This window comes from Montipora capricornis, chromosome 9 (genome assembly GCF_036669925.1).
Source record: "Montipora capricornis isolate CH-2021 chromosome 9, ASM3666992v2, whole genome shotgun sequence".
Lineage (NCBI taxonomy): Eukaryota > Metazoa > Cnidaria > Anthozoa > Scleractinia > Acroporidae > Montipora > Montipora capricornis.
Genome location: NC_090891.1, coordinates 11,588,683 through 11,613,550, shown reverse-complemented (window position 1 = coordinate 11,613,550; position 24,868 = coordinate 11,588,683). Strand labels below are relative to the sequence as shown.

The 24,868-nt window shown below is 39.3% G+C and overlaps 1 protein-coding gene and 1 pseudogene across 1 annotated transcript; both read left to right on the top strand.

The window, feature by feature from the left end:
* The first annotated feature begins 6,416 nt into the window (after positions 1-6,416).
* On the top strand, positions 6,417-9,755 carry LOC138017291 (ryncolin-2-like; annotated as a pseudogene).
* An 8,593-nt stretch (positions 9,756-18,348) lies between these two features.
* On the top strand, positions 18,349-22,615 carry LOC138014915 (plasma membrane calcium-transporting ATPase 2-like). Its single transcript, XM_068861801.1, has 4 exons — positions 18,349-18,536; positions 18,890-19,312; positions 20,485-20,709; positions 21,180-22,615. The coding sequence occupies exons 2-4, from the start codon at positions 18,935-18,937 to the stop codon at positions 21,303-21,305; spliced, it is 729 nt and encodes a 242-aa protein (XP_068717902.1). The 5' UTR covers positions 18,349-18,536; positions 18,890-18,934; the 3' UTR covers positions 21,306-22,615.
* Positions 22,616-24,868: the final 2,253 nt, after the last annotated feature.

Sequence of the window (24,868 nt, the reverse complement as noted above, 5' to 3'; positions counted from 1 at the left end):
AAGACTGCAACTGGTATCCGCCGGATCGGTTCGTTCCTGAAAAAAGTCAGATCGTTCCACTTAAAAAATTAAGAAGAAATTCGTTTTCGATCGAGATGTGAAGAAAAACTTCTTCATTTCCCTACCAGTCAAGTCAAAGTTCTTGCTTTCTGAGACCGAACCCGATTAGCCAATAAAACGCGAGCTTCCCCTTCACTGAAATATGCTTTTGTGCTTTAATATAATTCTTCTCTACTGCATTAACATTTTATTGCACAATTTTACATTATCACGATTTGCTTCTCATAACTTTCATTTCTTGTTTCATGTTACACAACATGCGTGTTTTCGCGGTTGGTGACCACTTTTTCATCATTCGGAAAATGAGTAAAACAAGTTGTTTTAAATCAGGACATTTCAAGATAAAATCCATATGCCCGAGCGGCCATGTAATGTGCTCTATTTCTGCGTCTATTGAGGTGCTCAAACCGGTTTCAACACTTTCAAGAGACCTTGTTATTAAAAGGATTGACATGACAACTCTTTATCACGTAACAGCAATGTTATGGTACCATGTGGAACATCAATTATTGCTAAACAGGCAGTCATTTTGTGACGTAACAAGTTACCATGGAGACAGGAAAGCCTTGAAAAAGCACCCTATACCTTGGCCTTAGTTGCTTTTTCAAAAAAAAAAACGAACTCGGCGACCCCAACTTTTTACAACACAAAAGTGATCAGCAGGCCAAGATGAAACTCTCTGCAAAGTTTAAAGAAATTCTAGCACTTCACATTACACTCTATTCAGTTAACTCTGTTTAAAGAAATTCTGTTGAGCGGATTCAGAGCTACCTTAACTTTTCAATTATTTGAGGTGGCTCTGACTCCGCTCCACATAATTTTTTTAACTTTGCAGAAAGTTTCATTCTGTCATGTTGATTTCGTTTCAGAATAAAAATGGGGGTCACCGAGTTCGTTTTTGAGATATGAGGAGCTAAGGCCAAAATATGGGGTGTTTTTGCAGGCCTTTCCTGTTGCCACGGTAACTTTTACGTCACAAAAATGACTAGACCTTTTCCAGCAATAATTGGTGTTTGATATGGTACCATAACATTGCTTTTAAGTGATAAAGTGTTATAGTGTCAATCCTTTTAATAAGAACGTTTCTTTCAAGTGTTGAACCTGGTTTTAGCCACCTTAAATTCGTCTAGTATGAAGACGAGCACAAGACACATACAGAACCCGCGCCCGCAGTGCGCGCGGCAGTCAAAACTGTGCTATCCTGTCAATTATTTGCCCTTTCACTGGAAACGGTGCATTTCTGTGCGTAAAAGACGTTCTTGTCGATCTACCCCGTCGAAAGGACGTCATCAGTCTTTCTCGCGAAGTTAAGAAAAATAAATAAGATATCAATACAGTTTTGACGACTTCTTACACTTGATTCGAAATTACCAGACTGAATTCGTCTTAAAATAGTTCGAATCGCCGCTCGCCGGCAACCCAGTTTTGGCGCCAAAGTTTGCTTACAAAAAAGATGCCACAAAATCTTTGAAATGCTTTTCTGCTCCTTTAACTGCGAAGCTATTGAAGTGACGTCGGATGGTACAGTTTTTCCCGCTCGCTGAATTCTGATTGGTCAATTTACAATTCAGTAGCTCTCGCCGTCTGCACGGAATGAGTGGACTAAATATCCAGTTTAGTGCGTTTTCGAAAACGTAAAAAAGCGGATAGTTTGTCGAGACGCATCATGTGTCTTGTGCCCGTCTTTCTACCTGACCAACCTCGTTTCCAGGGTTTCCCTTGCCGTTAAGGAAAGAGACCCTGGTTGCGGCTGGTCACGTGGCACACCTTGACAAACTTTTTTGTACTGGGGTAGGGTTTTCGTTACGTTTAGATCCCGCAACTGGTATTCGTGTGACAAGGATTAGAATAAATTATTAATCTTTACCATACAATGTAAGTTTCAAAAAGGTAAATTTGGACATTCCCAAAAAGCGGTCAAGCTAAAAACAAGAGCTTTTGCGACGGATAAGACCTTCGATGTCGAGCGGCAATTATAGGGAAGATATCGTTGTCGTCACCTATTGTCATTAATGTGCCAACCAGAGCCTTATTGGCTGTCGAAACAAAGTGTCTTTTGTTCCTGTAGTTGGCACATTTGAATAACAAAAGCAATGTTTGCAAACAGATATCTTCCCTATATGATACACAGGGGCACCCAACGTCAATTTCGGAAAATATCTGTTCGGAGAACGATTGGAGATCTAGAATTTTCGGAACATTTGTTCTAAAATTTCTTGCCTGCCCGTCCTAGGATTTTCGAATATCTAAAAAAATGGTATAATTGCCTATTTTTAACGGATTTTTACCTTAAAAAGGTCACCTAGAATTTTCGGGAGCATTTTTTCTGGCTGAAATTTTCGAAAAGGTAAGTTTTGATCCCTATAATTTTCGGATCACTAGACTTCTAGCTAGGAAATCCGAACAGATTAAAGACTTTTTAGGGATAAAAGTATGCCTATAACTACCGTTTATATACCAAAATACGTTTAACAATGCTATATTTAAGTGGGGTTAACTGAATAGAGTGTAATGTGAAGTGCTAGATTTCTATCCATATGAACCATGTGAGCGTTAGCCCTACCGATGGAGATGGGCCCACACAAGTAAAGAGAAAAACTCTGACCAGGGTGGGAAATGAACCCACGACCTTCGGGTTAGATCTCCGCCGCTCTACCCGACTGAGCTACAAGGTCAGAACGGGAGCAGGACCGTGGGAACTGAAGATGTTGAAAGTCACGGCAATGAACATGTAACAAGTACAAGGAAAAGGTTACGTTTAATATACAAAACGTTGGCCGTGTTAGCACTTATATTTTAAAACAGGGTTAACTGAATAGAGTGTAAATGTTCTAACCCTGAGTCAGAGTTTTTCTCTGTCCTTGTGTGGGCCGCCCTACTGATGGAAATGGGCCCCACACAAGGACAGAGAAAAACTCTGACCAGGGTGGGAATTGAACCCACGACCTTCGGGTTAGATCTCCGCCGCTCTACCGACTGAGCTACAAGGTCAGACGGGAGCAGGCCGTGGAAGTGAAGATGTTAAAGTCACGGCAATGAACATGTACAAGTACAAGGAAAGGTTACGTTTATACAAACGTTGGCCGGTGTTGTGTATGTCAGAAAAAAATGTCGTAGCATTTTGAAAAACATGTTTTAAAACGCTGTGACAATCGTAAGTCATGTGTGGGCCTGTCGTGAGCTTGTCGCATGCGACAAAAAAAAATCGTACCGTGTAAATCGGCCCTTGAGAAGTCACCAAATGGAAAAAGTCTACGCCAACACATGTAGTTTGTGTTATAATACTAGCCTCACATGATATTCAGAAATAACAGTTATGCCCCAAATCTCGCAATCCTTTCCCGGGATACTTTAGACCATGAGCCGTCTCTCTCTCTCTAATATCTATAAAATCAGTAGAACAGACGTGATTCCTTGCGGCGCATATTTTCACGGACCTCTACGGATTCGCAGTCTGGGGCAAGTTAAATGAGACACCTAACGCGCTGCCGTACTTTTATCTTTCCCGCATATCATGATGAATACTCACAACTAAACTATAGTTCGGGTAACTTTAAAACAGTTTATTTCATATTTAAAACAATGTCATGTCTGGTGTATTCGTCAAAACATCTGGTGTACTCAAAAAAAGACAATTATTTCTTTCTTAAAACCAGACAATTACTTTGCTAATACATTTCTTGTTCCTTTAAGTCATACATTGACATCTCTTCACGCTTTTTGAAAATGTTTGACCCAGGCGCTCGCTTTCAGATTTCGCCAATCGGTATCCAAGAGGGAAGATACTCGAAAGATACTTGCTTCCAAATAATCAAACACTGTCTCCCGCTCGTGGCAAATAACCCTGATTTGCATTAGCTTCTCCATTTATTTGTATCTTGAACGTCGGATTGCCTACGCTGGCGTATGACGCCACAATATTTGCGGGGAAAACCAGACAATTACTTTTGTATATCTTTTGTATTAAGGTCTCTGAAGGTTCATTTATACGGTACAATTTTTGTCGCACGCTACAAGCTTAGGACATGTCTACAACTCGTTTACGATTGTCGCGTACGCTGCAACAATTGTAAGTCATGTCCTAGGCCTGTTGTAAAGCTTCACGTCGCATGCGCCAAAAATCGACCGCGCAACAGGTTTATTTGATATACAAAAGTGGGGTTTTATCAACGGAGTTGATAATGTAAATTGGCCACCGTACATAGATTCTAAGGGCCCATTAACACGGTACGATTTTTGTCGCATGCGACAACGACTTACGTCAGGCCCACAACATGATTTACGATTGTTGCGTACGTCAGAAAAATGTCGTAGCATTTTAAAACATGTTTTAAAACGCTACGACAATCGTAAGTCATGTCTTATGGCCTGTCGTGAGCTTGTCGCATGCGACAAAAATCGCACCGTGTAAATCGGCCCTAAAAGCTGACGTTTCGACCGTTAGCCCTTCGTCAGAGCGAATCGAGGAATTGTGGGTTACGTGTAGTTTTTATAGTAGAGTAGGAGCTACGCTATTGGTGGTAACATGGCAACGTGAAAATAGGAATATATTAGTTTAAATTAAAAGCGTTCGTTAATACCGTGAGGATTAAGGGTGCCGATTTGGAAGATGAATTGAATTGGGTCTGATGACCGCAACGCCTCTGATTGGTCCGCAACCAACTAACTGCAGTGGGATTATTATATGACTAGCTCCATGAGCGGCAAGATGAACCAAATCCCGCACTGTGATTGGCTACCCGAGCGGGCAAGATGGAGCTATCTTGCCCGCTCGGGATTTCTCACTTGGTCCCGCAACTTCGTCTCGGTTTTTCTAGGCCGTTTTTCCTTTAATACAACACAGCGAGTAGTAGTTTCTTTCTGTGTTTTTTAATCCGACATCAACACTAACTTTGCGCGGGACTGGTACAAGCTTTCCTAAGGGGGGTACAGTCGCTACAATATGGTCGCGGGTACACGAGACAACCCTCCCCCCGAGTTACCCACTCATTAGTTTAAAAAATTATATCAACCGTTTACATGAGGTGGCGAGAGACAACTCGGGTGGCGGGACAACTCGGGGAGGCGAGTTGTCTCTCGCCCCGGCAGGTAGGGTAACCCTGGCAGGTGAGACAACTTGTTCGCATGTAAACCGTTTGGCTCGACCACCCGAGACGAGACAGCAAAATAAAAATCAAAGAAGCAACAATTTGGGGAGCTTATACATGTTTTTAGTTTACTTTCGAAAGAAAAAGTTTTTTCCCGCCATAATTCTCAACGCTGTCAACGGAAAATTCTCGATTCATAAACAGCCTTTATTTAAACTACATATTAATGCTGCGTTAAGATTGTCAGTCCATTTGCTGAATGTGAAAACGCAACTATACTTAACAAAAAAGAAAGGCAAATGATGATACGCATTTTTTGAAGATGCGATGCGTCTTAAAATACATGCATAATTAAGTAAGGTCAACTTTGTCTCGCTCACGCAATTCTCATATAGACGCTCGGTAAAGTTGTCTCGGGAAGGAGGGCTGTCTCGGGTAAGCGAGACCATATAAACAAGCCCTTAATGTCCCGATTTTCCCAACAGTGTGGTGACGCCTATATCAACGAAACAAATCCTACAAATTGACGGCTTGTCACATATTGTCTCTTGCGAACGTAGGTTGGAAATGGTTGAGAAATCTTTTCAATGTGTTTTCGATTCATTGTCTTTTGGAATTCCGGCTTTAGTCTGTATTTGTTTTTGGCGTGTTTGTGGTGGGGAGTCAACAGAGAAACGTTTGTATTGTGTTTCAATGAAACTGTTGCTGGTCACAAAAGCTCGAAAATTATCTTGTTCCAACGCTCTCTCTCTCTCGTCCCTCTCTTATAAGAAGTTGCTTGGTATCTACAGAAAACAGGCAAAATCAAACATGTTTCTTTCATCTTTGGCGTAATGCAGATTTGTGCTTGACGTAAGCCGTTTGCTGTTTGTGTTTAGTATCGTTTGACTGATCTTTGTTTTCGACCACTTAGGCAGTCCATTACAAGTCCAATTTATCAACCCATGCATCTGGTCTATGGACTAGGGCTCGGTGCAATACAAACAGTACCACATCCAAGCTTACTTTACACACATGCCTCACAAAAAAGAGGATCGACAACGAAGATAAATATCTAACCTGAACATTTCTTCACACTTCACTCTGGCTAAAAATGTTAATTACTTTTTCAAGTGTTTGACTATTCCCGAGGCCGGCAAAGCTCTCCAGAAACAGCAAATGGCCGTTTTTTATACTGGAGACGCATAATTCGTCTGGGACGAACTTGGGCAAACATTTTTTCTGCGTCTATTAAATTCGTCTTGTATAAAGACGGCCACAAGACGCATTATGCGTCTGGACGAAGAATCTGTTTTAGTGTGCGTCTTCGAAGACGAACTAAAACTGGAAAGTTCGTCCAGACGCATTATGCGTCTAGTGCCCGTCTTTATACTAGACGAATTTAACAGACGCAGAAAAAATGTTTGCCCAAGTTCGTCCAAGACGAATTATGCGTCTCCTATAGTTCGTCCCGTCTTTACACTAGACGGATAACATGAGAGACGAACAATTCGTCTGGACGGATTATGCGTCTCTAGTATAAAAACGGCCAATGGCCGTTTTTTTATACTTGAGACGCATAATTCGTCGCGGACGAACTTGGGCAAACATTTTTTCTACGTCCGTTAAATTCGTCTAGTATAAAGACGGGCACAAGACGCATTATGCGTCTGGACGAAGAATCTATTTTATCGTGTCTTCGAAGACGCACTAAACTGGAAAGTTCTTCCAGACGCATTATGCGTCTAGTGCCCGTCTTTATACTAGACGAATTTAACAGACGCAGAAAAATGTTTGCCCAAGTTCGTCCAAGACGAATTATGCGTCTCATATAGTTTCGTCCCGTCTTTACACTAGACGGATAACATGAGAGACACATAATTCGTCTGGACGGATTATGCGTCTCTAGTATAAAAACGGCCAATGAAGGCAAGCTTCAATGGCAAACTTGTAAGGCTCCTCCTTGCCAACGAAAAATCATTTAATTGCGCCCGCGGCCTCGTTTCCTTGTTTTATAAATTGATCTATAGCTCTAACTATGGCTGTATAAAATAGACAGATATCAATATGTTTTTTTGATTTTGCTTAACAGCAAATCTGAGCTCGAGGTTTTCCATGAGCGAGAGACTTTTTCTAATAATCTCTGATAAACAAATTTATTCCGAAGCACAAAACCATCAATCAAAGATGAGAATAACGCAAAGTCAAATTGACTATTTCATCATCCCGTACGAGGGTTTCTCTTCGTGGCACCAACGGCCGGTTGTCTTAAAAGTTGTCAGAATCACCTAAAATGGTTTCCACAATGCTTTAAAAGCTCGTTTAGTGAGTTTGTAGCAGCCCTTCAAAATATATATCTGTTCGGATGTTCTACGGGAATTTCAGGTTGCTGTAGAACGTCCTTCATGGCTTTTTTGCCTTGTCCTGAAGTTAAAGAAATCGTGACGGGTCTGATAAAAAAAAACTTTACATTAAGTAGTCGTCGTTTTTTCCCGCAAATTTTAGGGAACGTTTGCCCTTAATATGATTCTCAAAAAAACTACGGCCAAAATGATAGAAGTTATAAATCTTCAAATTTTCTTCCAGCGTCACAGTTCACTCTTACTCAGCTTAGCAAAATTTAAACGTTCTTCAATGTGGTTTCGAAATTTCTACGCATCTCTTCGCACTCTTCACACTTCATTACTTTTCTGAAATAGCTAAATCTCTGTTCAGAAGAAATGTCGAAAAAATCTTACTACACCTCGAAAGTTTAAGTTCGAATATTTGAAAATGTTAACCCACCATCCTTCCGAACAGACAATTACCGAAATAATAATTACTCGTTGGGTGCCCATGTTCTTTTGCTAGAAAAATCTCATAAAATTTTGATGAACTCTCCTATTGTCAGCAGAAAGTTGTCAACTGCCTCGTCTGTGAGTCACTACAATGTGTTGTTATTTGATTGGTAGGAATCGATGAATTCAGCATTCCCAAAATAGAGCGCAGGAGACAAGAAAAATCTGGTTTGGAAAGACTAAATGAACTGAACCTCAAGTCTTAGAAATCATTTTATACCCGCAGTTTTTGCTTCCACTTCACAGAAGAGTTTTCCTGAAAGAACCAGTGCACAATGGCATTCCAGCTAGCTCTGCTTTTTACTGGGGATTTTCGTTGGGACATTTGCCAAAACTTCTGTGCAAACAACAAAAAGCCCTGGTATTAGTAAACCCCAGTGCAACGTGAATAACAACTTTTACGCCGGACCACACTGCTGTAAGAAGATCGAGCAGCAACTCACACTGAGATCAAAGAAGCAATAACTGCGCTGAAAGCAAACGAATCTGGCGGCTCTCAAGACAAAGGTCTGCAGTTATACATTTTAGATACATTTACTTCGAAGACACCAGTCGGGTTAGAATTTTCACATCTGTTCCGTCGCAAAAATCAATCAAATTACGATCAATTGCTTTTGAAATATTCGCTAGCTCCGTATAGTATTTCCCTGTGTGATGTCTATTCAACTTTTTAGAGGATAGAGATAACGATGAAACCAAAACATATCTAACAGGAATTCATCCCGCTTATGTAATTTTTAGTCAACAAGAACTGCGCCGATGTTTACAATTCTGGCGAAAAGATAAGTGGTGTGTACAAAAATCGATCCCGATGGTCTGGGAGAATTTGAAGTGTACTGTGATCACAAAACTGCCGGCGGAGGATGGACGGTCTTTCAAAAAAGACAAGACGGCTCCGTAGATTTCTTCCGCGCGTGGGACGCCCTACAAACGAGGCTTTGGTAATCTAAACGGAGAGTTTTGGCTTGGACTGGACAAGATTCACCGCCTGACTGTAAGCAGCAGCAACAAGCTTCGCGTGGACTTGGAAGACATTCATGGAAATACAGCATTTGCCGAGTACAGTTCAGTTACAGTGGCAAGTGAGCGAGCAAAATACCAGCTGAGTTGGGGGGGAAATATTCAGGTTTGCAAACTCTGGTGATTTAATAAACAACCCTTTGTTAATTAAGATAGACACACTTTCTCATTTCAACTAGGTGTGCAGTCTGTCTCTAACTGATAGAACTCAGTTCTACTGTGATGTCAAAGAATTTTATCTCGCTTTGACTGACAGAATAAGTTGTATATGTAAGCCAGTGAGTTAGCTAAAAAAAAAAGAACAGAGCAAGAAACTGAAAAAACCTGGTAATCATTTCACTCACGTGGTGATAAACACGTTACATCGATTTCATGTCGGTGGCAAGTAGAGACAACAAACAATCTCAAGTGCGTCTTAAGAATTTTTAGCATTTTTAAACAAGTTTTTAAAACTGCTTCTTATTTTGATTGCTTAATTGTTTTTTCTTTTTTTTTTTTTCTTTTCATTCAGGCACTGCAGGTGATTCCCTTGGCGTTCACCGCGGCCATGCGTTTAGCACCAAGGATCGCGATAATGATGACTATTTAGCTGGCAACTGTGCGTCAGGCTACAAAAGTGGCTGGTGGTTCGAGAAATGTCACTACGCCAACCTGAATGGTCTGTATCTTAATGGCAAGACCGATTGCAAGTGGAATGACCTGGTATCATTGGAAAAATAGTAACTACTCTGTCAAGCGGTCTGAGATGAAAATACGACCACAGAACTTTTAAGCCTCTGTGTCATTTGTATCCGTGACATGCCCGTTACTATATATATCAATTGCTAAACAGGGGATGGATCTTATTGGTCATCAATGAATCGAACTGCTTAACTCGCACAACCGTGTAAAACACTCGATAGGTTTCACAACAAAAAAATTCTCGCGATTACATATTAGTAGCATACCGCGCATGTTATCATCCGGTAGATTTAGATATATCAATACTTGCTTAGTTTCACAGAACCAGTAAGCTGGGAATGCTTCAATAAGGTTCGCTAATGATGACCAATGATAAATGTTCTTCTTCTTTCCTTGTCTGCATGGTAGTTTTTACCCTTTTATTTTTCAAGAAAGAAAAGTAAATTGCCTTCTCTCAACAATTCATTGCCTTTTTGCTCTCACAAAGACCTTTTCACAGAAAAACCCAAAGCAGCAACAATTTCAAAAAAGAGAATATTGCAAGATATTAAGCTACCCATTTACTTTAGATGACACTAAAATTTGCAAATGTCTTGTTGAAAGGAACTTATACTCCTGATATTTGCTCGCCATTGGTAACTGGTTGACTACAACACTTGCGGCTTAAGTTTGCAATTGCCCCACTTCACTTCCCTAATATCTCTAAATTAATCCCAATTGGATCAGTTATCAATCTCAAGCCATTGAACTAGTTTGTCGTTAAAAGACACTTTAAAATGGAAACTATCAATGTTGCTCGTGACTTAATCAACAGCAACGATTATTTAACCTCTGTAGATTTATCAGATGCTTATTTCAGTATCCCAATTCATGAATCGTATCGAAAATTTCTACGGTTTATCTGGAAAGAACAACTCTTCGAGTTTGTTTGTCTTCCATTTGGGTATAGTTTAGCGCCACGCACGTTTACCAAAGTCCTGAAACCTCTATATTCTTTGTTAAGGTCTAACGGCATGAAGGTTTGCTATTACATAGACGATACCTTAATTATTGCTGCGTCTAAGGCAGAATGTTTGGCCAATGTACATAAGGTAATAAGACTTCTTGGCGACCTTGGTTTCAAAACGAATTGCAAAAAGTCTCAGGTTGATCCTGTGACACGATTGACGTACTTAGGATTCATCCTTGATTCTTCGACTATGAGTAGATCTCTTCCCGAAGAAAAGATTGCGAAATTTTTTTCAAAGTGTTCTCAGTTATATCAATCAAAGATGGCTACCATTCGCCAGGTGGCCGAGGTTTCCGGCTTGCTCGTATCAGCTTTCCCAGCCGTTTGATAGCTTCAACTTTTTTATCGTTCTATCGAAGCGTGCAAATCGCAAGATATCTGCTGCTGGGGCAGACTACGATGATCGTGTATCCTTCACTGAACTAGCTCGTAGCGATTTGTTGGGGGTGATTGAAAACATTCGGAAATACAATGGCAAGCCCTTGCGAGCACCCGCCTTTTCCCCATTCCATCGGAACATGTTCTCTACTTTGAATTTGACGGTTATCGTTAATTGTTAATTTGCTTTCAATTTACTATTATCGTTAATTTAGGACACTGTGTCCCAGGACTTTGGTAGCAAGTAAAAAGAAAAAAGTAAAAGCAGCCCCTGCACAGGATTAAAACCCGGAGCACCCACTTCGAAGGAACTGTTTTTATCCACTTAACCACTAAAGATCAACTGACTAAAAATGTGCCGATTATTTACCAAAACTAATTAGTATATACATAAAATCATTGCTAAAATAATGGTTATGTCTAGAGCTTGATTTCAAAATGGTTAGCTTTCTCTTGAAGTTTGGTAACCGACATTTTTCACTGTGTAAGCTTGCTTCTTAGTGATGTGGTAGTCTAGTGGTTAAGTGAAGGGGTTATTAATTACACGTTCCCAAGTTCGAGTCCTGTGAGTCCAGACATTAGGGTTCCGCTTTTAAAAGAAATATGTTCATTTCCCATAATCCATATCAACCTTTCAGTGTTCTGAAATAACGATCATAGTAAATTGAAAGCAAATTAATTCAAGGTAGAGAACATGCTGTCCATCGAGTCAGATGCCAGTAGTTTGGGTTGGGGGCGCTCGGTATAATACGAACACCACGGGTGGACGTTGGTCCATTTATGTAGCCAAACACCATATAAATTATTTGGAGTTATTAGCTGCCTTTCACGCACTCCAGTATTTTGCTCCCAATCACTGTAGACTGATGTTTGCAGACAGACAATTCCACGACGGTTGTTTGTTACATAAATAAAATGGGAGGAATGGCTTCTCCTTCCCTTAATCACCTCACTCGAAAATTGTGGGTCTAGTGCCCAGAAAGAGAGATTTTTTGCAGTAGCTCAACACGTTCCGGGGAAAGACAATTGTGTACGCGGATTCTCATTCTCGAAATTTCAACGAGAGGATTGAGTGGAGTTTACATCCAACTGTATTACGGTGAATTACGCAAAGACTCTAGTATCCAGAGATCGACTTATTTGCATCACGACTCAACGCCAAAGTTAAGAAGTTTTTGTTTCATGGCATCCTGATCCCGAGGCGTGCGCTGTAGACGCCTTTACTATTGATTGGGGAACTCAACTGAATTATGCTTTTTCACCGTTTAGCTTAATTCCCAGAGTGCTGTCCAAGGTCCAGCAAGACCAAGCCTGTGTGTTACTAGTAGCGCCCGTGTGGACATGTCAAATATGGTATCCTATGCTACTTAGTCTGCTGATAGAACGCCCAGTACTACTTCCACGGTGGTGGAATCTAATGACTCAACCGCACAACGGCAAGCCTCACCCTGTACGGCATCAGATTCACCTAGCTGTGTGGCCTGTGTCCGGCGAGAGGTCGAGAGTCAAGGCATTTCAAAAGACGCTTGTGAGGTCATCCTCCAATCCTGGACTCCAGTCATGGCTTTCTTAAGCTCGCGGCTTATCCTGCGCAGGGAGTTTATACTCGTATAAATAGTGGTCCTTTTGCGGCTTAACGTTACATGTAACACTCAGCCAGAGTTAGCCGTGTCTCCACTATGCTCTCGTATAAATGGGCCCTATAATTCCGTGAGAGAACTGGTAAAGGTTAACCAAGCCTTGTGAAGCACATGGAAATCAGGGCTTCTTTTGCGAAGTAGGGTTGTGATGTTTACGGGCACTCAAGACCTTGGGTTCAATATGGCCCCCAGCATGTTTAAAAAAAACGTAGGGACGCAGTCAAAGGCTAATGATTTTCATACGACCCCTGAAAGCTACTATGACGAAACCTTATGAAATAGCTAGGGAACTTGTGAGCATTCGAGAAAATGGCTTGATTGGAACCCAGTTATGCCCTTTGGTTTGGATCAGGAGCAACATTCCAAAGAAGTGGTCTCGCAAAATATTATTGCGTAATTGCGGAACACAAAAAGCGTAGCGACTGTTTTGAGAAGTGATTTCTCCATTCGTAGTGGATCCCTCAAACTCATTTTTCTGTAAGTTTAAGCACAGGTATGACCATTTAGTTGAGATGATTTTGAACCCACAGATATCAATGGAAGACTTGTTTCAAACAATAACCAAGTGAGCGCCAGAATTCCAAAACACAGCGTTACAGTAAGGAAACTACGGGATTTTGACTTTTTTTAATGTGTTTTAATAAACTTGAACTGTTGAAATTTGGCTCATATGTAGTATTTACTGCGTGTTATCACTGGTTATTGTCTGTTAATCCACATAAGTGTGCTCTTTTATAAAAAATGGTTTTGAAGACTTTCAATTTGAAAATTGTGTTATGCGTTACACTCAAAATTTTCCTATTTTTCTATCTTTTTCCTTTGTTTTCTCAAGAAAAGAAAGTGGCTTACCCTTTTTACACCCTGTATGCTAATCAACAAGGATAACCTTAGCATTCAGCAAAAATGTAGCTTTATTGAAGACGTTAAATAAACTGAATAAATCAGGAAATGTTTCTGAGTGACCCCCAATTGGGTATGGTGATTGTGCTACACATCTTGAACTCTATTCATTATTTCTGATTCTGTCATGGTCTTCTGTAATTAAATTTATTTACATCCATTCAGGAAATCCACAGAATTGTACTAATTTTAAACTGGTAACACAGCATTTTATGACATTGACTCCTTGAGTGAGACTTAAACAGATTTTACTCTGTGTATTAATTGCCAGAACGATTCTACTCGTCAACTGAGGGCATCCTAGGGTCGTTTAAGGTATCAATGGGTTAACCAGCCAAAAACTCCATTAATGGATGAAATTCTCAAGGTTTCATAGTAGGAAGAATATATAAATGTTAAATATGTGCACATAATTATGTACAGTTATATTTTTGTATTATATTTGTATATATTTATACAAAGATAAGTGGAACAGAGAAATAAACACATTGAAGTAGACAACTAAGTGCATGAACTTGTCTATTTTGTTTATGCTTTTTAGATACTGTGATACCATACTTATTTACTTCACCGGTAAGCCGGCAGGGTATAAACTTCACAGAGCTAGTGCTCCACTACGGGGGCCCACAACATAAAATGAAAACATACATAAGTAATGTTATTATATCTTTCAGATAGTATGCGCGCTGTAATTGCATGGCTAAATTGCGGGCCGTATTCTACAGTACGGCCCGCTGTACAGCCCGCTAAATTTAAAATTTTGACATAACATCATCTAGTGAGTTTTTCATGTCATTTCTGTTGCATAAACTTGTACTGAAAACTGTTTGAATCTTGCAAGCAACTATTTCAAACTTAACAGCCAAGAAGATTTAGTTTTTGGGATTTTGGCACGGCATTCTTTGTGGCAGTTTGAACCTTCTGCTTCACTTTGACTTGTTTCCTTGCCCATGCGCCGTTAACCTCAGAGGTATAAAAATATCTTACTAAGCTCGTTTTCTCGGTCCGTACTGTAAGTTACGGATCCTCATTTTTTCCCGTTGATTTATGGCCCGCGCGCTTTGCGCTTGGGCCATAAATGAACGGGAGAAAACTCGGTTAGTAAGAGGTATATCAAGAAAATAAATTTAAAAAAAACAATTACATGACGTCAGTAGCAACACAATTTCTGACTGAGGCTTAAAATGGAAATTATGGCACATGTGGCATTTTACACAGATGGACTTAATTAAAGCTCTGTGTCATTTCAACATCAAAAGATTTGACAGTAATTTCAGCATAGTGCAAGTTTTTAAATTATAATTCTCTTTTAAAGTGATTCACTCTTTTTGCTTAAAGTTCCTTAGGCAATGTTTTCCATATCCTAGTTACTCTGTTTTAGGTCGCTGCTTTGAAAAGTTACAGTGTTAGAGAAGGGTAGGACTAACTGAGGTTCGTTGTAGCTGTTTCTAGTGGTCTTACAGGTTTTTTGATGGTGATGTTTGGGTCACTTTGGGTAGTCAAAATCTTAAAGTGATGGACCAGGTCTTAGGTACTCCAACCAATAGGTTAGTGATAACAAGCCAACTCCGAGTAGAGGATCTTTGTAGGAAAGATCTTTTCTAAACTGTAATGAAAGAATGAACTTGACTTGCACATCCACGATATGGTAGACTTAAGGGGTCGTGTAAGTATTCCTTGCGATGGAGAGAAGGCAGCAGTTAGATTGAGGTTCCTATGCCACGTCTTGCACCATTTTGCTTAAATTTGGTTGAGATCATGTTGAAGAGTCTTGCCATACCCTATGCAGGGTTGTTGTAGCATTTGGTGTTGTCAGCGAAGAGAGCAATAAGATGTTTTAGTTACCACTTGAGGAAGATCGTTGACATGGACTAAGAAGAGTAGGGCCCAAAATTGACCCTTGTGGAATCCCAGATTTAACTCGGAGTGGCGTAAAAGAAGCACCAAGAGCAGTAATTCTTTGAAATCGGTCTGTTAGATAGTCCTTAAACCAATATCTTAGAGTAGAACCAGAGAAGCCAAGACGTTCTAGCTTAAAGAGGAGTAACCGATGATCCACCCTATGGAAGGCTTTGGCAAAGTCCAGATATGCTGTGTCAGTTTGAATTCTATTGTCAAGAAAGTTGCATATTAACTTGTAGGACTTGCAGTAGTTGAGAGGTTGTAGATTTTTTAAGGAATCTAAATTGCTTACAATGGAGTTGAGAAGATACATGGTCGATGATCTTGTTCTAGACACAACACTCCATTGCTTTTGACGCAATTGGTAGAAGTGAAATTCGCCTGTAGTTTGATATGTGGTTTGCTGTACCATCCTTTAGTATTGGAATGACATTTGAGAGCTTCCAATCCGATGGAATTGTGCCTAGTGATAAGCTTTTGTAGAAAATGGAAGGTAAGGATGAACAGATATAAGGTGCACAACATTTTAACAGCTTAGCAGGTATCTTGTAGCTTTGTAGGTATCCTGTAGCTTTGTTGCCGTCAAGAGGTAGTAGAACATCCTGGACATCAGTCATGCCGAGTCATACCTTATTTATGACATTTGTTGAAGAGCTTAAGATAGCTTGATTATAGGACAGTAGGTGACTATCGTAGTCAGTGGAGTTTAATGGCGATTTGAAGGGACAGTAAAAGTACAAAAATGTAGTTAAGTAAATCAGCAAGATCAGAAGGATTGTCTGCGGATCCCCTAATAAATCCATTTTCATTGGTCCAGACCATTTTACTGGGTACCCTAGCCTGTTTTAAGGTAGTTTTGAAGACTGACCAGGATTTCTTGGTGTTTTTCTTGAGAAGGTTTGGTAGAGTTTAAAAGAATTCTTTGCGTTTTGAAGTGATAAGAGCTTTAGACTGTCGGCGCAGAAGTCTAAATCTTTCCCACAAGCTGGAGGAGGTGGGTTTGACTTTGGCTTTTTTCCTTGCTGTCTCTTTTTTTTTTTAAATCACTCACTGAAAAACTATGAATGAATGCCTAACCTCGCTATCAATTCAGGATGGAGAACCACGGCTTCTAATTATTGTTTTAGATTGAATACATTCAGCAGCTGCAGCTAGAAAATTGTCACTCCAGCACTACCAGTCAGTTTCAATGTATACATGGAAACATTGCTCAATCCTGATTTGCTAAAAAAGAGTATAATTCTCATGTAACACAAGTGCAAATTGGAAATGCACGTTTCTAAATTTACAGTTCAATGGCTTCTGAATGATCAGTTGATCAGTCTTGTAAAAGTTTGAATTTGAAAAACGTGGTAATTGGTTTTAACCAACCAGTTGGATGAACTTTATAGAAAATTACTAACAGTGTTCACTATCAAATTTTCACTTAATGTTTTGATTTCTCATGTAATTTGCTATAAATAAGTACCTGTAAAATTTTCAGACTACAAATTGCCCACATTGTCAGTCTAAAAAATTCATTTACATGTGCTTATATGGTAATACTAATACTGACTCCCACAAGCCATTGTAGTTTGGTATTCACACAAAGCTGCTTTGGGGGAATGTGTCGTTTTTTAGAAATATTTTATACCATGTCATAGGAAATATGGTAAGCACCTCGATTCATGCTACCCAACTGAATGCACCGACTCTCTTTTGAATTATTGCTTTGAACTCAGGCTTCTTATTGTCTACAATCTAACGATCTTTTATAAATAAATTGTTTATTAATTTAACTTCATGATAGAGTACAAAAAGAAGCTCTTTAAATAAAGTTATTGTACAGCCAAGTGCTTGCAAAATTCGTGCCAACTTTAAAGCTCTCACACCAAGAAAAAGAATGGAGAATTTCAGAACTTGCCAAAAAATTTAATGTTAAGTTGACTCGATCAAATTTTAGAAAGAAAGTAAAAGTACTTTAAGTTGAAAAGTCAAAATGTTGGAATAATATTGTCAGATAGGATGAAGCTTGTGTGTAATAATGTCAAAACTAATTAAGCTGCATTGCTGCATTCTGATTTGCAATATTTTCAGAGTAATACTCACAGGGTTTGTGCTACCCCTTGAAGTCCTTTAAAAGCCCTGGAATTTAATTTGGACTTGACGCTTGACAGTTCCTTAAGGTTTTGCTTGGTTGAAAATTGTTGAGATTGGATCGTGCTAAGTTAAAGAGGCATGTTAATTAAAAATTGAGCCCAAATTTGACTATTGGGGAAAGATTAAATGCAAAAATTAACATGCCAGTGCATGTACGTAACTCGCAGGACGTGGGAAAGAATATCAACGTAGGCTTTTTCAGCAAAGAAAATACTGAAACACAATGTATGGCTCAGAAATATTTTTACAAACACTCCTTGAAAACTCAATTTGTGGTTCTTGAAAACTCCTTGAATACCCCTGGAACCTTATACACAAAATCCAGCAGGAACCCTGACTCAACTTGTTCTGAGGAGCAGACATTATCCTGACATTTCAGTTCAGGACTTAAGGAGTGGTTCATTAAGTTAATTGTTTTTCTTTTTTTTGCAATAATAATTATTATTGAATGATTGAGTCACTCCTGGAGTGCGACAATAAACTGATTATGAAGAATTATAAGGTTTGTGGTAAAATAATTAACTTTTTAAAATATAAAAGTTGCTTACTTAAACAGCAAGAAAGACAGACCGACGTTTAGGTAAGCCACTTTTATGATGAAATTTGTCCATGATGTGACCTTCAAAAATTTTACTTTTTTTTTCCTACACAAATACTCTTTATTGCAAAAGCTATGGTGACAGAATGAATTTTGTTTTGATTAACATGACAGGGAGTGGCAGGAACAGCTATTTCAAAGGAAGCTTCTGATGTCATTCTTTTAAATGATGACTTTAACAGCATTGTTAATGCCATTAAGTGGGGTCGCCATATTTACCACACAGTCCTAAAGTACTTGCAGTTCCAGTTTACAGTATCCTTGGTTGCAGTCATTGTTGTGGTAGTTGGAGCTTCTATTGTAGGGGTGAGTCATCATTACTGTTTTCTTTTTTCGTATCCTTTAGTTGTATGACATTGTCACTGCTCCATTCTACCTCAGTGAACTTTCCTTTGGATCCTCTTCTGTACCCTATGTCTTTTGGTCATAAAGTTGATGCATTCTGTAACTCAGCAGTTAACTTTCAGATCCGTAATTACATTATTGAGAAGGGACCTTGAGTTTGTGATGCTGATAATAGTTCTTTATTGTGGGTGCTGTCGATGTGGTGATGACTGATAAAGTAACATCTATTAATATAGTCAACGTTAATCCTGTGCTCCAGAGTTTGAAGTGACATATTTGCTTGTCACTGACCATTCCTATTTTTTAATATGCAGAGAAGTCCTCTGGTAGCTACACAGCTCTTGTGGATCAATATTATAATGGACACACTGGCATGCTTTGCCTTAACGAGAGATATCCCAACAGAGGACCTTCTGAACTACAAGCCTTGTGGCCGTCACAAGCCTTTGATTTCACGCACCTTACTGCGCAATGTGATTGGCCACAGTATTTACCAATTGATTGTCATGCTTTTGTTGATCTTGAAAGGAAGTGAGCTGTTTGACATTGCAGATGGGTTCCATACTGCCATGTCTTGTAAGCCCAATCAACACTCTTCCATAGTCTTCACAACATTTGTGTTAATGCAACTGTTCAATGAGATCAATGCAAGAATGCTCCAGGAAAGAAATGTGTTCACTGGAATCCACAAGAACTATGTTTTCCTGATCATTTGGGTTGGTCAAGCAGGCATGCAGGTATCATCAATGCACACATGAATGTTACTGCTGATACATGTAGTTTTTTTTTTAACTTGATCCCAAATTAAAGCATCAACTAAACTTTTGCGAACATTTTACTTCCCTTGAAAATTACACCTTTTGTAACCCAATGGAACTCATTTGTGAGAGGGAGGTGTGCTTGTGGTTATGTAAGTGACTGTGTCAACATGTCTTATTGTTCGGGGCATGGCTCTGCTACTCACTGTGATGTTTCCTTAGTGAAAAGAAACATCATGAAAACTGGTGTTCATTTTTTGGTGTTACTTTTCTTGTCATACACAACACTTGAAGACAACAATCAGAAAAAAAATTACCACTATTTCTGAATTTATTCCTTGAAATATCCAACCATTTATCTTGTGTATATATTTTATCATTGCTGCACTTGTTAAATAATTTTTAACGTCTTACTAACTAAGCGCGAGGGCTTGCACCTGGTCCGTACAAAAACAACCGAGGGCTAATTTTGAGAGTCAGGATGGCTTAGTGGTTATCAAGCGCACCTCCCACCTCTGTGACCCAGGTTCAACCCTGGGTCGTATGTGGGCTGAGTTTAAATCGATCTCAACCTGACTCCGAGGGTTTTTCTCCGGGTACTCCGGTTTTCCTCCCTCCTCAAAATCGACTCTAGATCAGTAAATCCGGGTGGTTTCCCTCGTATAGGGATAACCTCTGGTATCTCTCCCTTTCATTGTATTGAATGAATAAAGTTGGTATTTATTGTTATTATAATTATCTCCAGTACAGTCCCGAGCAAGTTAGGTTAGTACGTTGTTTATTATAATATGGCATCCTTTCTTTGGGCGATCGGACACTTCTCTGTTGTTGAATGTTCCGTAACCTTCGTCTTCCATCAGCGAACTTTGAACGGTAACCTTTTACATGTAAAACAGAAATTCCGCTTGCTATAATTATACTGTTCTTATCAAAAAATAATAATTTACACTTTTTAAAACTTTTTGTGTTTCGCTGAACTTGAATTTCCCTGGAGAGAGGTAATGGTCCCCACTGGTAAATCCCAACAAAAAAACCAGCCAATCTTTTTTCCATTGTCCCTTGAAGAGACTGGGACTTGAAGTGTCCAATAGGTCATCATAATTTTTTGTACTGACATATCTTTTTTCTCTGTCTGTTTTCGTATCGATTAGATTATCATAGTGCAGTTTTTTTACACTGCATTCCATGTGGCAGGAATGGACTGGGATCAGTGGATGTGGTGCTTATTTTTTGGCTTCTCAGAGTTGCTGTGGGCTCAGTTGATCTTCACCATTCCAAAGAGTGTTCTTCCTGCTGGGCTCCGCTGCGTGGCAGATGGTACTCCCGAAGGACGAGGCATTGCTTACATCAGGAGCTGCTCAAGAATGGAACAAACGGTATGATCAGATTGTCGTCCTGTTTCTATTCGACTCAATAATTGTTCTTTTATCTTACCTCCACTTCCTTCGTTTTTCTCGGGTTTCAACAACTGCATTAGAAAAATATTAGTTATATGATTGACGTGTATAAACTCATACACCTATTGATTGGAAATATATCTATGAAATGTTTGTCTGTGTGGTGTGAAAACTTAGCCAATTGTAACTATTGAATCAACGAAGCTAGACTTCTTAGCTTTCTTGGTAGAGCATGATCATGGGTATGTTTTTTTTTCTTTTGGTCAAGCCTCGAATTTTTTTCAGGTATTTTACTTTTTCCTTTATTCCCACGGTAATGATCAATCCAACATCAAGAATAAACATGGAGATTTTTTTACGTTGGAAATCTGGAACCGACAATGTCGCAGTGTAGTTTAGTTCAGTTATGAATTCGCTTCAGTCATTCCTGATACGATTTCGCTCAACAGGACAGTGGAATAAAAGCCTCGATGCTGAGTCCACTGGCTGATTTGCTGTTAGAACCACAATTCCCATTACATGAAGTCAGAGAAGAGAGGCTACCTTTTGCCGATGGGTTAAGTGACATTGTTTGAGCTCAGTTTAGTTAAACCTTAAAGTTAAGAATACAAACCATCATCAAGGGAATAATAATACTGTCCCAGCATCATTGTAGCAGGTCGAAGCCTTTGAGGACACATCGAGTTAATCAGATATATAGACAAAGGGTAAAATATAAAATGTGAAATAATAGATACAGCTATCTAATTGAAACTCACTAAAGAAGTGCAGGACATCAGGTTGAAATGAAGAACGGCGACAAAAGAGGAATCGATTTCATAGGGAGTAGCTTCCACTCTTACAGAAACTTGACAAGCCTTCTTTAACGAAAACATTTTTGCTGGAATTTACCAGGTTTTACTGTGGTCTTTTATCTAGCCATGCACGCATCATGTTGGTCTTGACTTAATACTCTTTCCACGTTTCGTCACTGCTCAAAGAGCACCTTTTGTTTTCTAACAGTGTTGCGCATTTTATTTATTGCGACCTGTGCCAAAGTAAGGGTAAAAAATATTGTTTGTTGTTTGGTCACAACCTATTTGAGATGTATGAAAGATGTACAATTTTAAAATAAGTTGATAATGGGACCAATACCAGTTACATAGTACGAAACAGAAGTATTTAAAAATAGTAGTTTTTGTGATTGATCAAAGCTTTGTTCAAAGGTACAAAGATTTAATTCTGAACATTTTTTAGTCGCTCATTGTCTCCGGTAAAGCGTTAAGTGATCGAAGGCAAATTCTAGTTTAGTCACAAGTGTCCATTACATGCAAGCTAATCCAAAGTAGACTTTCTTCGATTAAGAAATACCAATAACGACGGACGATTTTGTGGTTTTCAAGTTAAAGGCTAATTTACGTAAGAACCTTTGATGATTACATAAAAGTGAAATCAGTTAAGCCTTATTTCTAAAGGAACTCTTCTTCGTTTAAATCGGCAGTTTAACCTTACTACCAACATTGGTGTTTAGAGCTCGTCATCAGGGTTCAGTTGTTCAAGTCCCTAGATTGCACTTTATTTACTGGTTCAAAAACGTTTGCACAAGATTTTCAGCGGTCTTCAATTTTGACTTAGACTCTTGCTTAGACGCTGCATGAAAGTTACAATGTAAAGACCTTTTTGCCGGTGCATCGCTCCGAAGTTGACAGCTTTTGTTCGAGGCCGCCGGCCTGTTTGTATCCCAAACTCATTACTTGGGAATCAAATTCCTCTTTCGTGGCTAGTTATCTCGCGAGTGAAAACAAGAATTGGTTAAGCTATAAGAATACTGCTGCTTTGTATCCGTATATTAGACGTTGTTTTAACAATCTTATCACGACGATTAAAGTTTTAAGTCGTATTAAAATGCGTTTAATGGTTTTCCATTTTTAAGCATTTAACTGCGTTCTTGGATCAAAGTTAACTTGCTTAGCAGAGTATTTTTTTCTTGTCGTTTTCACTTTGTTTGTCTTTTGCAGCTGTCTTTACCGCTGCTTTCTTTACCCGCGAGAAGAACCTCGGCCACGAAACAAGTCCTTTCGTGTTAAGCGCGCACTGTCGTTAGCTCCAAATTTTTGTGATCGGTCAAATGATAACCTTTGGCACAACGCTGTCTTGTAGTTTGACTGAAATGGCTAATTACAATGAAGTGATGTGCTGTTTTTCTCGGTTAAAGAAATGAGCAGCAGAAAATACAGAAGGCAAGAAAACTGGACGAAAGGAACAAAAATCTTTGTTGTAAGGGTGGCTTGTCTCCCTTCTTTTACAAATTAATAGAAATTGAAATTAATCCGAGTCTCATCACCCGAATCCAGGAAACGCTTTCAAGCGCCTATTCACACACTCACAACTAACTTTGATTGTGTTATCGCATCAAACTCCTCTTCAAGGATACTATTTTGATTGAGTCCTTTCCTGGGATCAGGTGATCTTTTCTTTGAGAACTTTTCACGCCCTCTCTTAAGAAAAGCACCCCTGATCGCAGGTCAATTGATTCCCTTCCGGAAGGATTCGCCTTACCAGAAGCTCTCTTGTGTGAAAAACCCCGCACTTGTAGTAAATGCTAACGATTGAAATTGCGATACGAATTAATTTGAATGCGAAAGCAATAGAAATAACAATCCAAAGGAAGAAACACGAGGTTAAACAATTTACATAAACAATGCGGAAGACTGCAACTGGTATCCGCCGGATCGGTTCGTTCCTGAAAAAAGTCAGATCGTTCCACTTAAAAAATTAAGAAGAAATTCGTTTTCGATCGAGATGTGAAGAAAAACTTCTTCATTTCCCTACCAGTCAAGTCAAAGTTCTTGCTTTCTGAGACCGAACCCGATTAGCCAATAAAACGCGAGCTTCCCCTTCACTGAAATATGCTTTTGTGCTTTAATATAATTCTTCTCTACTGCATTAACATTTTTATTGCACAATTTTACATTATCACGATTTGCTTCTCATAACTTTCATTTCTTGTTTCATGTTACACAACATGCGTGTTTTCGCGGTTGGTGACCACTTTTTCATCATTCGGAAAATGAGTAAAACAAGTTGTTTTAAATCAGGACATTTCAAGATAAAATCCATATGCCCGAGCGGCCATGTAATGTGCTCTATTTCTGCGTCTATTGAGGTGCTCAAACCGGTTTCAACACTTTCAAGAGACCTTGTTATTAAAAGGATTGACATGACAACTCTTTATCACGTAACAGCAATGTTATGGTACCATGTGGAACATCAATTATTGCTAAACAGGCAGTCATTTTGTGACGTAACAAGTTACCATGGAGACAGGAAAGCCTTGAAAAAGCACCCTATACCTTGGCCTTAGTTGCTTTTTCAAAAAAAAAAACGAACTCGGCGACCCCAACTTTTTACAACACAAAAGTGATCAGCAGGCCAAGATGAAACTCTCTGCAAAGTTTAAAGAAATTCTAGCACTTCACATTACACTCTATTCAGTTAACTCTGTTTAAAGAAATTCTGTTGAGCGGATTCAGAGCTACCTTAACTTTTCAATTATTTGAGGTGGCTCTGACTCCGCTCCACATAATTTTTTTTAACTTTGCAGAAAGTTTCATTCTGTCATGTTGATTTCGTTTCAGAATAAAAAATGGGGGTCACCGAGTTCGTTTTTGAGATATGAGGAGCTAAGGCCAAAATATGGGGTGTTTTTGCAGGCCTTTCCTGTTGCCACGGTAACTTTTACGTCACAAAAATGACTAGACCTTTTCCAGCAATAATTGGTGTTTGATATGGTACCATAACATTGCTTTTAAGTGATAAAGTGTTATAGTGTCAATCCTTTTAATAAGAACGTTTCTTTCAAGTGTTGAACCTGGTTTTAGCCACCTTAAATTCGTCTAGTATGAAGACGAGCACAAGACACATACAGAACCCGCGCCCGCAGTGCGCGCGGCAGTCAAAACTGTGCTATCCTGTCAATTATTTGCCCTTTCACTGGAAACGGTGCATTTCTGTGCGTAAAAGACGTTCTTGTCGATCTACCCCGTCGAAAGGACGTCATCAGTCTTTCTCGCGAAGTTAAGAAAAATAAATAAGATATCAATACAGTTTTGACGACTTCTTACACTTGATTCGAAATTACCAGACTGAATTCGTCTTA

Bases quoted from the DNA above. Each gene is read 5' to 3' on its own strand.
- LOC138014915 (XM_068861801.1), top strand. From the start codon at position 18,935: ATGGACACACTGGCATGCTTTGCCTTAACGAGAGATATCCCAACAGAG. The intron at 19,313-20,484 runs GTATCATCAATG...CGTATCGATTAG, and splicing joins TTGGTCAAGCAGGCATGCAG to ATTATCATAGTGCAGTTTTT. The intron at 20,710-21,179 runs GTATGATCAGAT...TTCGCTCAACAG, and splicing joins GCTCAAGAATGGAACAAACG to GACAGTGGAATAAAAGCCTC.